Genomic DNA, 15,767 nt, shown 5'->3' on the forward strand with positions numbered 1-15,767 from the left:
ACGATGATTAAGCCTGTGTGAATAAATAATCACGTGTTTAGTGTTTGCACCCTCTTCAAAATATGGCTCCAGTACTCTTTTAAGAAATGTAAATGTGTGTGTGCGCTTAGTCACTCAGTCATGTCGCACTCTTTATGACCCCATGGATGGTAGCCCACTAGGCTCCTCTATCCATGGTATTCTCCAGGCAAGAATAGTGGAGTGGGTTTGCTTCTCCAGGGGATCTTCCCGACCCAGAGAATGAATCCGGTTCTCCTGCATTTCAGGTAGATTATTTACCACTGAACCACCAGAAATGAAACAATGTAAATATAAATGATACAATTTTAGGTTAAGTACAACCTCTGGATTTATGAGGGGGAATTATTTTTCATACTGTAGTGTTTCTCTAGGGCAGCCTATAGTATTTTGGGCTGGAGGATTTTTCATTTTGTGGGACTATCCTGTGAATTTCATGATCAAGTAATCTTGGCTGTAGCCAACTCAAAGCAAGTAACACTCCTCAATCATTAGAACAATTACTGTTAGTGAAAAACCTCTCGGGGAGAATGAAGAAAGTCTTGTTTAGATAGATGTAAGTAAGGATGATCTAAAAAAAAATACTAAAAATGAATATATATATATATATATAATTAAAAAAGGGCTTTGTTGTTTCATTGCATTTTTTAATTGTAAAATATTCCTGCCTATTTATAGCTGTGAAATCACGGGCATTTATTTCACACTTCTCAGGATTTTTTGTGTATGTGAAATTTTGTAAGGGTGGGCAGTGGGGCACAGCACACACTCTTTCCATAGCCTACATATGTGTAATTTCCATGGAGATGATAATAGGTAACAACAGCCCATTTTGACTGATACGTGGTCTAGATGCTGGCATAGGAACCTCAAATTTAGCAGTATCCAATCACTCACCTAGAGCCAGACATCCTGGAATGTGAAGTCAAGTGCTTAGGAAGCATCACTACGAACAAAGCTAGTGGAGGTGATGAAATTCCAGTTGAGCTATTTCAAATCCTGAAAGATGATGCTGTGAAAGTGCTGCACTCAGTATGCCAGCAAATTTGGAAAACTCAGCAGTGGCCACCGGACTGGAAAAGGTCCATTTTCATTCCAGTCCCTAAGAAAGGCAATCCTTAAGAATGCTCAAACTAGCACACAATTGCACTCATGTCACACGCTGGTAAAGGAATGCTCAAAATTCTCCAAGCCAGGCTTCAGCAATACATGAACCATGAACTTCCAGATGTTCAAGCTGGTTTTAGAAAAGGCAGAGGAACCAGAGATCAAATTTCCAACATCCGCTGGATTGTCAAAAAAGCAAGAGAGTTCCAGAATAATATCTATTTCTGCTTCATTGACTATGCCAAAGCCTTTGACTGTGTGGATCACAATAAACTGTGGAAAATTCTGAAAGACATGGGAATACCAGACCACCTGACCTGCCTCTTGAGAAACCTGTATGCAGGTCAGGAAGCAACAGTTAGAACCGGACATGGATCAACAGACTGGTTCCAAATAGGAAAAGGAGTATGTCAAGGCTGTATATTGTCACCCTGCTTATTTAAGTTATGTGCAGAGTACATCATGAGAAACGCTGGGCTGGAGGAAGCACGAGCTGGAATTGAGAATGCCAGGAGAAATATCAATAACCTCAGATATGCAGATAACACCACCCTTATGACAGAAAGTGAAGAAGAACTAAAGAGCCTCTTGATGAAAGTAAAAGAGGAGAGTGAAAAAGTTGCCTTAAAGCTCAATATTCAGAAAACTAAGATCATGGGATCTGGTCCCATCACTTCATAGGAAATAGATGGGGAAACAGTGGAAACCGTGGCTGACTTTATTTTGGGAGGGCTCCAAAATCACTGCAGATTGTGATTGCAGCCATGAAATTAAAAGATGCTTACTCTCTGGAAGGAAATTATGACCAACCTAGACAGCATATTAAAAAACAGAGACATTACTTTGTCAACAAAGGTCCATCTAGTCAAGGCTCTGGTTTTTCCAGTGGTCATGTATGGATGTGAGAATTGAACTATAAAGAAAGCTGATTCATGTCAATGTATGGGAAAAACCACTACAATATTGTAAAGTAATTAGCCTCCAACTAATAAAAAAACTAAATAAAATCAGAGCCAGTGGTTTGCTGGAGCCAAAAAGAAAAATAAATAAATAAAAATAGAATAGAAGAAAGAAAAAAAAAAAAGCTGAGCACCAAAGAATTGATGCTTTTGAGCTGTGGTGTTGGAGAAGACTCTTGAGAGTCCCTTGGACTGCAAGGAGATCCAACCAGTCAATCCTAAAGAAGATCAATCCTGGGTGTTCATTGGAGGTACTGACATTGAAGCTGAAACATCAGTACTTTGGCCAGCTGATGCAAAGAGCTGCCTCATTTGAAAAGACCCTGATGCGGGGAAAGATTGAAGGCAGGAGGAGAAGGGGATAACAGAGGATGAGATGGTTGGATGGCATCACTGACTCAATGGACATGGGTTTGGGTGGACTCTGGGAGTTGGTGATGGACAGGGAGGCCTGGTGTGCTGCGGTTCATGGGGTTGCAAAGAATTGCACATGACTGAGTGACTGAACTGAATTGAACTGAAACTTTGTGATGTCTGAGCATTAACTTTATTTGACCAGTTCAAGCTTATGAGCCACCTGAATGATGCGATTTGAAGAAAACATCTAACATTGGATTGTTGGATTTAAAAGGATTTTTTTTTTCATTTATTTTTATTAGTTGGAGGCTAATTACTTTACAATATTGTAGTGGTTTTTGTCATACATTGACATGAATCAGCCATGGATTTACAAGTATTTCCCGTCCCGATCCCCCCTCACACTTCCCTCTCTACCCGATCCCTCTGGGCCTTCCCAGTGCACCAGGCCTGAGCACTTGTCTCATGCATCCAACCTGGGCTGGTGATCTGTTTCACCCTAGATAATACACATGTTTTGATGCTGTTTTCTCGAAACATCCCACCCTCGCCTTCTCCCACAGAGTCTTAAAGTCTGTTCTGTACATCTGTGTCTCTTTTTCTGTTTTGCATATAGGGTTATCATTACCATCTTTCTAAATTCCATATATATGTGTTAGTATACTGTAATGGTCTTTATCTTTCTGGCTTACTTCACTCTGTATAATGGGCTCCAGTTTCATCCATCTCATTAGAACTGATTCAAATGAATTCTTTTTAATGGCTGAGTAATATTCCATGGTGTATATGTACCACAGCTTCCTTATCTATTCGTCTGCTGATGGGCATCTAGGTTGCTTCCATGTCCTGGCTATTATAAACAGTGCTGCGATGAGCATTGGGATGCACGTGTCTCTTTCAGATCTGGTTTCCTCGGTGTGTATGCCCAGAAGTGGGATTGCTGGGTCATATGGCAGTTCTATTTCCAGTTTTTTAAGAAATCTCCACACTGTTCTCCATAGCGGTTGTACTAGTTTGCATTCCCACCAACAGTGTCAGAGGGTTCCCTTTTCTTCACACCCTCTCCAGCATTTATTGCTTGTAGACTTTTGAATAGCAGCCATCCTGACTGGCGTATAATGGTACCTCATTGTGGTTTTGATTTGCATTTCTCTGATAGTGAGTGACGTTGAGCATCTTTTCATGTGTTTTTGTGCCATCTGTATGTCTTGTTTGGAGAAATGTCTGTTTAGTTCTTTGGCCCATTTTTTGATTGGGTCATTTATTTTTCTGGAGTTGAGCTGCAGGAGTTGCTTGTATATTTTTGAGATTAATCCTTTGTCTGTTGCTTCATTTGCTATCATTTTCTCCCAATCTGAGGGCTGTCTTTTCACCTTGCTTATAGTTTCCTTTGTTGTGCAAAAGCTTTTCAGTTTCATTAGGTCCCATTTGTTTATTTTTGCTTTTATTTCCAATATTCTGGGAGGTGGGTCATAGAGGATCCTGCTGTGATTTATGTCGGAGAGTGTTTTGCCTATGCTCTCCTCTAGGAGTTTTATAGTTTCTGGTCTTACATTTAGATCTTTAATCCACTTTGAGTTTATTTTTGTGTATGGTGTTAGAAAGTGTTCTAGTTTCATTCTTTTCCAAGTGGTTGACCAGTTTTCCCAGCACCACTTGTTAAAGAGGTTGTCTTTTTTCCATTGTATATCCTTGCCTCCTTTGTTGAAGATAAGGTGTCCATAGGTTTGTGGATTTATCTCTGGGCTTTCTATTCTGTTCCATTGATCTATATTTCTGTCTTTGTCCCAGTACCATACTGTCTTAATGACTGTGGCTTTGTAGTAGAGTCTGAAGTCAAGCGGGTTGGTTGCTCTAGTTCCATTTTTCTTTCTCAAGATTACTTTGGCTATTCGAGGTTTTTTGTATTTCCATACAAATTGTGAAGTTTAATGTTCTAGTTCTCTGAAAAATACCGTTGGTAGTTTGATAGGGATTGCATTGAATCTATAGATTGCTTTCGGTAGTATACTCATTTTCACAATATTGATTCTTTGAATCCATGAACACCTTATATTTCTCCATCTCTTTGTGTCCTCTTTGATTTCTTTCATCAGTGTTTTATAGTTTTCTATGTAGAGGTCTTTTGTTTCTTTAGGTAGATATACTCCTAAGTATTTTATTCTTTTTGTTGCAATGGTGAATGGCATCGTTTCCTTAATTTCTCTTTCTGTTTTCTCATTGTTAGTGTATAGGAATGCAAGGGATTTCTGTGTGTTAATTTTATATCCTGCAACTTTACTATATTCATTGATTAGCTCTAGTAATTTTCTGGTAGAGTCTTTAGGGTTTTCTATGTAGAGGATCATGTCATCGCAAACAGGAAGAGTTTCACTTCTTCTTTTCCTATCTGGATTCCTTTTACTTCTTTTTCTGCTCTGATTGCTGTGGCCAAAACTTCCAACACTATGTTGAATAGTAGTGGTGAGAGTGGGCACCCTTGTCTTGTTCCTGATTTCAGGGGAAATGCTTTCAATTTTTCACCATTGAGGGTAATGCTTGCTGTGGGTTTGTCATATATAGCTTTTATTATGGTGAGGTATGTTCCTTCTATTCCTGCTTTCTGGAGAGTTTTGATCATAAATGGATGTTGAATTTTGTCAAATGGTTTTTCTGCATCTATTGAAATAATCATATGTTTTTTATCTTTAATTTGTTAATATGGTGTATTCCATTGATTGATTTGCAGATATTAAAGAATCCTTACATTCCTGGGATAAAGCCCACTTGGTCATGGTGTATGATTTTTTTAATATGTTGTTGGATTCTGTTTGCTAGAATTTTGTTAAGGATTTTTGCATCTATGTTCATCAGTGATATTGGCCTGTAATTTTCTTTTTTTGTGGCATCTTTGTCTGGTTTTGGAATTAGGGTGATGGTGGCCTCATAGAATGAGTTTGGAAGTTTACCTTCTTCTGCAATTTTCTGGAATAGTTTGAGTAAGATAGGTGTTAGGTCTTCTCTAAATTTTTGATAGAATTCAACTGTGAAGCCATCTGGTCCTGGGCTTTTGTTTGCTGGAAGATTTCTGATTACAGTTTCGATTTCCTTGCTTGTGATGGCTCTGTTAAGATCTTCTGTTTCTTTCTGGTTCAGTTTTGGAAAGTTATACTTTTCTAAGAATTTGTCCATTTCTTCCAAGTTGTCCATTTTATTGGCATAGAGCTGCTGGTAGTAGTCTCTTATGATCCTTTGTATTTCAGTGTTGTCTGTTGTATTCTCTCCATTTTCATTTCTAATTTTGTTAATTTGTTTCTTCTCCCTTTGTTTCTTAATGAGTCTTGCTAATGGCTTTTCAATTTTGTTTGTGTTTTCAAAAAACCAGCTTTTAGCTTTGTTGATTTTTGCTATGGTCTCTTTAGTTTCTTTTGCATTTATTTTTGCCCTAATTTTTAAGATTTCTTTCCTTCTACTAACCCTGGGGTTCTTCATTTCTTCCTCCTCTAGTTGCTTTAGGTGTAGAGTTAGGTTATTTATTTGACTTTTTTCTTGTTTCTTGAGGTAAGCCTGTAATGCTATGAACTTTCCCCTTAGCACTGCTTTTACAGTGTCCCATAGGTTTTGGGTTGTTGTGTTTTCATTTTCATTCATTTCTATGCATATTCTGATTTCTTTTTTGATTTCTTCTATGATTTGTTGGTTATTCAGAAGCGTGTTATTTAGCCTCCATATGTTTGAATTTTTAATAATTTTTTTCCTGTAATTGAGATCTAATCTTACTGCACTGTGGTCAGAAAAGATGGCTGGAATGATTTCAATTTTTTTTGAATTTGCCAAAGCTAGATTTATGGCCCAGGATGTGATCTATTCTGGAGAAGGTTCCGTGTGCACTTGAGAAAAAGGTGAAGTTGATTGTTTTGGGGTGAAATGTCCTATAGATATCAATTAGGTGTAGCTGGTCCATTGTGTCATTTAAAGTTTGTGTTTCCTTGTTAATTTTCTGTTTAGTTGATCTATCCATAGTTGTGAGTGGGGTATTAAAGTCTCCCAGTAGTATTGTGTTACTATTAATTTCATCTTTCATACTCGTTAGCGTTTGCCTTACATATTGTGGTGCTCCTATGTTGGGTGCATATATATTTATAATTGTTATATCTTCTTCTTGGATTGATCCTTTGATCATTATGTAGTGTCCATCTTTGTCTCTTTTCACAGCCTTTATTTGAAAGTCTATTTTATCTGATATGAGTATTGCGACTCCTGCTTTCTTTTGGTCTCCGTTTGCGTGAAATATTTTTTTCCAGCCCTTTACTTTTAGTCTGTATGTGTCCCTTGTTTTGAGGTGGGTCTCTTGTAGACAGCATATATAGGGGTCTTGTTTTTGTATTAAAAGGATTTTAATATATTAAATAAAGTTCTTTACTTTGTCAATGCACATATATGTCAACATAATTAAAATGCTGATTTATCTGAAAAATGATTCATAGGATTTATGGACTACATAACTGATATGGGCAAATATTATGAGGTAGTAGTCCAAAGAGTGAATGGAGAGGTATTTAGCTGCCTAAGGTATTCATTAGGATTGGAAATCTGAGGTATAAGTGATAAGAGTTAAAATCATGAAAGAACTATTAGTCTTCTCATAAATATATTTGCATTACAATTTATAAAATGTGACTGCCGGAGAAACTTTGTTACGTCTTATACATCAAAACACTTCCAACTATTTAGTTCATGTTTTTACATCTTAGGACAAATTGAGACAAATTATGTTGCCATCTATGTGATATCAAATGCCCCCTAACAATGCTCTTTATTGCTTTCCATTTCTTATGGAAGGAAAGGCCATCTTTTGTTCATGAGTGTTATTATTTCAAATTTGTTGAAAGAGTCAAGTACCATTAAATTATATTGTTATCCTTTTGAGGCGTAATTTAAGATCATTTAAAACTGTCATACGGTAGCTGATAAATAAAAGCTTGAATTATTTTGTATACTGATGTTATTCTTCCTGCTTTTGTCGCTAATGTTCTTTTCCATTTACTTGAGCATTTAATAGGTGATATGGAAGAAAATTAGACAAAATGAAGCATGAACTAGGAAAGTTTTGTTTTTAAACTATAACTGTGTCAAAATTTTAATAAGAGGAATGATAAAGGAGTAGAATAGTATTGATTTGAGTTGATCTGTTCATTTAAGTAAAGAAATGATAGCAAATAAATAACTCCAAGGCAAATATTCAAATTGTATTTTTATAGGAATTTACACATAGAAAGGGAACATTGACTCTTATAGCCATTTCCAGTAATAATTTTCATTCTCTATTTTTTCATTTCCTTTAAAAATAAATAGCAAGAAAAAAGCAATGTGGATAAATTATTGCCTGTTAAAAATAATTTCAACTGTTCTGAACCTAGCTAGGAAAGATCCTAGGAGAATTATTTTCCTAGCTTCCTACCAACTAGAATAAAGGTAGAGCCATGATGTCTCCCAGGAGGATAAGTTCATAATCCATGTCTGTGATAGGCTGAAAAATGGTACCAAAAATCTAAGATCCTAATCTCTGGAACCTATGACTAGTTTGAGCAATCTCTGGGAGATGGTGAAGGACAGGGATGTGCTGCAGCACTGATGTGCTGCAGTCCAAAGAGTCGGACACGTCTGAGCGACTGAACAACAGCAATGACTATTACCTTATCTGGAAAAACTGTCTCTGGGGATGTGTTAAGCCAAAAGTCTTGAGATGGGGATAGTATTTTGTATTATTCATGTGGATCCTGAATGTGAATATAATCACAAATACCTTCCCTAGAGGCTCAGACGGTAATCAATCTGCCTGCAATGCAGGAGACCTGGGTTGGATTACTGGGTCAGTAAGATTGCCTAAAGAAGGAAATGGCAACCCAATCCATTATTCTTGCCTGGGAAATCCCTGATAAGTAGAGGATTGGAGGGATTTGGCTACAGAGAGAAGAGGAATAGGCAATGTGAACTGTGAATAGAGACTGGGGTAATGTGGCCCCAAGCCAGCTGATACCAGCCGCCAGGAGATGCCAGAAAAGGCAGAATACTTATTCTCCCCTAGAGCCTTTGGAGGAAGTATCTCCTGGTACCACCTTGATTCAGACCCAGTGATTCTGATTTGGAACACCTGGCCTCTAGAATCATGACAGAATAAATTTCAGTTATTTTAAACTTACAGTTTTGTGGTTATTTGTTACAACAGTCTTAGGAGACAAAGGCATTTTTATTGCCTGCTTCTATAATGAGAATGCTTATCTCAAGATACTTTTTGTCAAGACTTCTCTGACAAGTAAATAAAACAATGTGGAAGGATATAGGATTGAGAGGTATTTAATGTATTTATTTGGAAGGACAAATGTAGAAGTGTCATTTGCTTTGATATTTACTTTGTTGAGTGACTTTTTTCTGGCCTCATAGCTTCAACTTCTGATTTTGCATTTTATGAACTCAGTGTTGATAAATGACATGTCTGTTTGTAAGTAGCATTGTAATAGAAATAGTTGAATGAGAATATTCTTTCATAATGACTTACTTTGATTCCAAGACAGTTTTAAAAATTATTTGAAATAAGAAAACGAATAAAGCAATTTGAATGTATAATTGCAATTTTATAATAGGTTTAGCTCTAGAATAATAAATCTAAGTCATTAATTGAAAGTTAATTGGTAACATCAGCAAAGTTTATCTTGTGTTTTGGGGATTGCATGCTTCAGTTGACACCTAGTGTACAGCTGGGATTTATTCACACCACACCTCTGGGTCTGATAGTGTATTAAGTTATGAAGAATATTAATATTGCTGCAGAACAATTACTTGTTCATTTGCTAACTGATTAAAATTCATGCATAATTTATTGAAATGAATAGCGATTTTATAAATAAGCCGCCTTGTTCTCAAGGGGCTAAAAACAAAATGCATATGCTAATATGAGGCAACTTTTTACCTCCAACATAAAATTTAATATGCATTGGTGTATTAGTCTCATTAATGTTAGGTTTCACTTATCATCATGCTGTTAATCAATGTATATGTTTTTAAGCCTCTGTGAATGTTGCCACAGTTTCAAATTTGAGCTAGTGCTTTGATTACTGGACTGCCCTTTTGTTGACTTGACCATACTAAGTGAGATGTAAAACTGATCAGAGTGAATTATTGCCCTCTTTGGTCCAGGAACCTGATTATATCAAACTCAGTTCTTCATGTACACAAAACACTAGTGTTGAATATTAATTTTTGAGTTTAAAATTTATATGCTCCTTGGCAGAAACAAAACAAAGCAAAACAGCATCACATATAAGGCTTGTTGACATGCTTAGAAATGTAAAGTCTTTTAAAATTCTTAAAATTATGCCTAGTGTGCCAATGAGAAAATTATAATGCTAAGAAATCTAATAACATTTGCAGGTTTACTCAGCTAGTAGTGTATGCATTTTAAAAACTGGATCTCTTGACTTAAAATTTCATTTTCTTACACATGTCATTTCTTTAAAGGTAGAAATGATAGAAGAAACATTATGCTTTACTTTTTCACTTGTTTCTAATAGTATGTTTTGTTGTAGCTTTCCTCTTCTGTTCTCCTCTTTTGTTTTCTCCTTTATTTTCCATGACAATAATCTGCAGAGCTGTGATGGTTCAGGATTTACAGTCAATGTGCACTTATTAGGTCAGGTTTCACCCTACGCATAAATTTATAGATTAATCCCAATGTTTGTTATGTATGATTCATTTGCCAAATTATCCAGTCATGTAAAATATCAGACCTCTGCAGGTTATTGTTCAGCTGTGATAGGAGTGAGGCATCACTGCTCTGGGTTAGAATCCCAGTATGCTGTGAATTTAATATCACTTCCTACTTAAATTAGTCAGTACATGAGCCATCTGGAATGAAAACAAACATTACAGATATGAGGCAGCTCAGTTTATTCGCAAAATTCAGACTGCTCCTTAAAATATGTGCAACACTTGGATAGTCTGGGAAGATATTTGCATTTTTTCTATTACATTCATTTCTCTATTCAGTTTCATTTTCATTTAAGGTTTAGAAAATATATCAGCTCTCTCTTTGTCTACCAAAACTTTTCTAAACTTGAAATATAAAAGTTGTCAGACTAGTTGCTAAAACTTCATGGTATGAATTGTCCAGCTTTTTTCATTTCGCTGATAGATGAAAATTCTAAACTATTGGTATTATTTAGACTTTTTCTTCTGTAGCTTCTCAATGGAATTCAGCTGTGAAATTGTAAATATTAGTTCACCCTATACCCAACGTTGAATATATGCTGTTGAAAAGAATTTTCAAACCATTAGAGATTTTGTACTTAAAATTTATAAATCAGGTGTTAAGAACTACCTTTCTATAAGAAATAGAAACAATTTTAAATGTAAGCAGTTTATAAAGCTCATGGTCCCAAGTGGCTCAGATGGTAAAGCATCTGCCTGCAAGGCAGAAGAGCCAGGTTCAGTTCCTGGGTTGGGAAGATCCCTTGGAGAAGAGAATGGCAACCCGCTCCAGTATTCTTGCCTGGAAAATTCCATGGACAGAGGAGCTTGGCAGGCTACAGTCCATGGGGTTGCGAAGAATCAGACACGACTAAGTAACTAACACTACAGTACTAGTTTATATAGCATACAAATAGTCTTAATCTAAGCTTTATTTTCACTTTAAACAGGAGAGTAGGGAAGCACAAGTTCATATGATTTTACTGATAACTAGTTTGAAAGCTGTTGTGTAATGATGATTCTTGATGTGAGTGACTTTATATTCTTCAAGTCATTTGGCAGAAAAAAAAACGAGTGTTACTAGGTACCTCTCCCTCCAACATCTGATATCTCAATCTCAGTATCCATTTTCTACATAACTCTTTATTTAAAATAATGAATTTGCTGATTTATTATATCTCCCTTGCCATGTTCTATGAATACCCAATGTGTAGAATAGCTTCAGTTCAGTTCAGTTCAGTCACTCACTCGTGTCTGACTCTTTGCGACCCCATGAATCGCAGCACGCCAGGCCTCCCTGTCCATTACAAACTCCCGGAGTTTACTCAAACTCGTGCCCATCGAGTCGGTGATGCCATCCAGCCATCTCATCCTCTGTCGTGTGGTAGCTCTTGGCCGCCGCCCCTGACCTCGGACGTGGGGAAGCTCCTCTCGGCCACACTGCTGCGCGGTCCGTCGCAGACGCGTGCTTAGAATAGCTTAGCAGTTGGTAATTAATCAATATATATTTATCATATGAATTTTGGAGGAAGATTCTTGAAAATTAACCTGTATAGAGATTTATTTAGTCCAGCTTGTTTTATTCTTCATGTTAGGGATGTTTGTAACACAAGGGTTCAAAAGGGGAAACTATACATTGGAGTTTAAAAGCAAATTCTGGGCTACACTGGAAAACTGTACCAGAAGTATAAGGTTTTTTTTTTTTCCCCAGTGTTGTATTATCAGCATTCATTGCCATTAAAATAGGAAATCCAGTTTAAAAAAATATCAGCTGTATTTTCTTGTTTCTATCTGCATCTTCTCCTTGAGATGAAGGGGTGGACTCCAAGAGAAGCATTGTGTGGTTGCATTTAATAGCTTTTCTTCATATAATGTGCCTTAACCTTTTTTAAAAAACACCTTTGAAACAATAGATTAACACTTTCCCTTAAAGTCTTTTGGCTCCCCAAGAAATGTTCTTTCTGAGACTTAAAGAAGCTTCCACCTGATCGCAATGTACTAATTAGAGTTCATATGGACAGAGCTAAAGCTATGGGGTCTTTAACAAAGTTCAGTATCAAATATCACCTCTATAGTTGTTAAGGTGAAATAGTTCCCTTATTCATTATTTATCATATTCATAAGTTCAAAAATTGATATATTGTTTCCCAAAGTTTCTTTCTAAGATATTCAAGATTAAATTGCAATGCACCTTTGACATTTGAGTTTAATATTTGATGTATTGCCTTATCACATGCTCCTCCCAAAGGCCAGTGATATGTGATGATTTGTGATTTTGCCTCGCTGTCAGTTTCAGTTTATTATATTGAGAGATGGATACATGGAAACAAGTCAGCACTCAGCATCAGCTCCTGAGTTAAATGTTGCTATGCCTTCTTTTCATTTCATCTGCAGGAAGTCTGCAGAAGTTACAGAAAAAAAACCAAAAACCAGCAAGAGCAAAAACATGACTTGGCCATATTTTATGAACAAAATAATTAGTTAAAGCAGTATTCATTAACATGGAGATTTGTCAAGATCTTAGTTCCTCAAGAATGTTAATGATCAACTCTACTGTGTTTAGTAGTTAATCAGAGCTATCTATCTCTAATATTTTCTTTTTATTTCCCTTGGTTACTGTGTCTTTACAAATTTATCTCCTGGAGAGTCATGTTTTTAATTAAAAAACAAAACAAAACAAAACTTGTGGTAAAAGGGTCGTATCCCATCTGTGAAAGTATTTGCTGTTTAAAAGTAAAGTTTCCAGACCACTCATTCCCAGTTTTCTTTTAAATATTTATTATGAACTCCTACATAGAATAGTCCTTAAGCCTTTAGACTTCAAGAGATTAAGTAAATCTGTGCATTATAGTCTTTTGGATTTTTAGCTAATGGGGTTGTACTTTCGTCTCTCCTAGAACCGCCGAGACCAATTGCTCCTCCCCAGCTCCTAGGCGTTGGGCCTACATACTTGCTGATTCAGCTAAATGCCAACTCCATCATTGGCGATGGTCCTATTATCCTGAAAGAAGTGGAGTACCGAATGACATCAGGGTCCTGGACAGAAACCCATGCAGTCAATGCGCCGACTTATAAATTATGGCATTTGGATCCAGATACCGAATATGAGATCCGTGTTCTACTTACAAGACCAGGTGAAGGCGGAACGGGGCTTCCAGGACCTCCACTAATCACCAGAACCAAATGTGCAGGTAAGACTGAAGAGCAGGCTACTAAGCCTACTGAAGGAATCTAGCATAAGACATAATATTCTTAAAACATTAAAATTTCTAATTATTTGGTACATGATTAGTCATATTATTCTAAGATTTCCGGAGCATTTGGTAAATTGTAGCCTTAATTATGTCATAAATTTGACTGATTTATGGGCAGTGTGAATGTTTCTTTATTATCATTATTATGAATCTAAAGTCTTTTCTTGGATGGTAATTTTGCTCAGCTTTCTTGTATTTAGCCCACAATCTCTGATTGATGCCAGTGAATGTATTATTGAGAGAGAAAACCTTCACAGTTCAAGCAAGTGTTGAGTACCTTTCTACTGTTTGCAAATTGTCTTTCTTGATAATTTTGTTATGGTCAGTGCAGAGGCTATATCTGATAATATGCATAAGAAAAGTTACTCTGATTCAATCCTCAATAAAGTCTATTCAGAAAATCCTGTTGAGGATTAATGCAGCAGCTTGAGACCCAGCTGTAAAATACCGAGGCTTTTCTTAAGTTTTTAAAGCTTGTATTGTCTTCCTCATGTCTACAACAGAGTGGTGAAAATAATGGCATATGGAGAAAACACTAAGAAATAATGAAAAGTGAAATAAAAAGTCCTGTATAGACATGCATCCTGTTCCTTATTGCAACGTATTGTTATAATGAGAGAAATCATTAGCTATTTATTGAATCCACTGAAAAGTTTAATTGTCTAATTTATTGAGTGCACTTCTATTATACTATTTATTTAATTGTTTTATTGTTGAAAATAGTTTAATTTTTTAATTTAGTTGAAAGAGATTTTTTTTTCCATCAATCATTATGTTGAAACACCTGCAGAGTTAATTCATAGGTCTGCATGTCTTGAACACTTAAAGATTTAGGTTCTGAAAATTGAAAACTAAGAACATAGGGATCTATGAAAATGTAAATGCCTGTAATGTGTCTTTTGTTTCTTTGACATCTATTTAACAGTTACAATATTCTGAGGCTACCCACCAAGAGTACTGTTCTAACATTAAAGTAAAATTCATGCAATTACCTAATTTATTGTCATCCCTAAAAATATTTTATTCTGACTTAAGTTTTATATATTCATATTTATATATCTCCTATATAAATATTGAAAAATGCTCACTAGTAGGAGGCTTCACTGCTGAATTTTTAGTCTCAGATTTAGACAATAGAGAGTTTACTAATTTGCTGATTGTGTCATATGTTTATCTTGTGGTTGGAAAATAGCTTAATCCTGAAGACATTAGGTAAGTCTCTGAGGCTCAGCCTAAATCACAAAATTTTCTTTTCACATTTTCAGTGCAGCGAAGTATTTTCATTTTAAGTAATATGACAAAATATTCTTATTGTAGTAGATGAATTTCCTGTGGGGTAAAGCAAGTTGACTCTACAACCTCAACTAGTCAGAGAAATCATTTAAAAAGGGAGCGATATGGAAACTGAGAAGTGACTCACTCTTGCAGAATTAATACCCAGTGATGACATAACATGAGGAATGGTGGGTCTGTTTTACTGGAGAAATTATCTACACATATTTTCTGATAAAATTACCTTTCTCTCCCTTTACATTTAATCCTTACAAGGTATATACAAATTAAAGTAATAAATGTTAATTTACTATTCAAGTGAGCTTCCTCTTGATTTCTGGGCCCAAACTTCTTTCTTTTAAATATCTCATCTGCCTTATTTTTTACCAAAATAGATCCTTAAAATTTAGCAGTACCACACAATGGATTGTTAATATATAAGTTTTTAACCTAGAAATTATTTGAAATTGGTCATTTGTCTGAGGGCCAATGGAAATTACAAATAAATGAAATTGTGTTTTAAGGCTAGTTATGCTGTATTAAGTGGATGGAAACAACATTTTGAGGAACATTGATTTATCCCTGTTGAATGCTTATATTCAGAATGCCTATTGAGCTGAAATAAGTAAAAATATGACTGTAAAGTGCTTTGAGGTATTTTACTTTGAGAATAACCTTATGTGTGTGGGAGGGGATAGAGTAAGAATAACTTACACTCATAGCTGCTTTCAAATTTATAAATGTCTTGACATTTTGAAATTATATTGGTCTTTTTTTGATACGTTATTTGAAAAACATTTAATTTGTGGGCTCTGTGGCATAAAATGGTATCAAGCTCATTCATTTGCAGTTTTACTTCCAACTGTAAAAAAGTTTGTTTTTGAAACTTATCTTTCACATGTGGTGAGTCTTTGTCACATATCTTTATTAATTTATTAATGTTCTCATAGGTGTGTTTGATGTAGGTTTTATGGTAAAAATGCTTATAGACTAGATTTTCAAGTACATTGTAGACTGGAGAGAAACTATGGTTACTGTTTTATAGGAATGTCTACTAATTGTCCTCTCTTATTAG

At 35.7% G+C, this 15,767-nt stretch overlaps 1 protein-coding gene across 10 annotated transcripts in view; it reads left to right on the top strand.

Moving 5' to 3' along the window:
- PTPRK (protein tyrosine phosphatase receptor type K) overlaps positions 1–15,767 on the top strand; it is a 594,471-nt gene that overhangs the window by 353,190 nt on the left and 225,514 nt on the right. For all 10 annotated transcript variants that reach the window (XM_070461331.1, XM_070461333.1, XM_070461334.1 and 7 more), the window contains exon 7: positions 13,064–13,357. In XM_070461331.1, coding sequence (XP_070317432.1) covers positions 13,064–13,357 — 294 coding nt within the window. The remainder of the gene's footprint in view (positions 1–13,063; positions 13,358–15,767) is intronic.

This window comes from Odocoileus virginianus, chromosome 34 (genome assembly GCF_023699985.2).
Source record: "Odocoileus virginianus isolate 20LAN1187 ecotype Illinois chromosome 34, Ovbor_1.2, whole genome shotgun sequence".
Taxonomy (NCBI): Eukaryota; Metazoa; Chordata; class Mammalia; order Artiodactyla; family Cervidae; genus Odocoileus; species Odocoileus virginianus.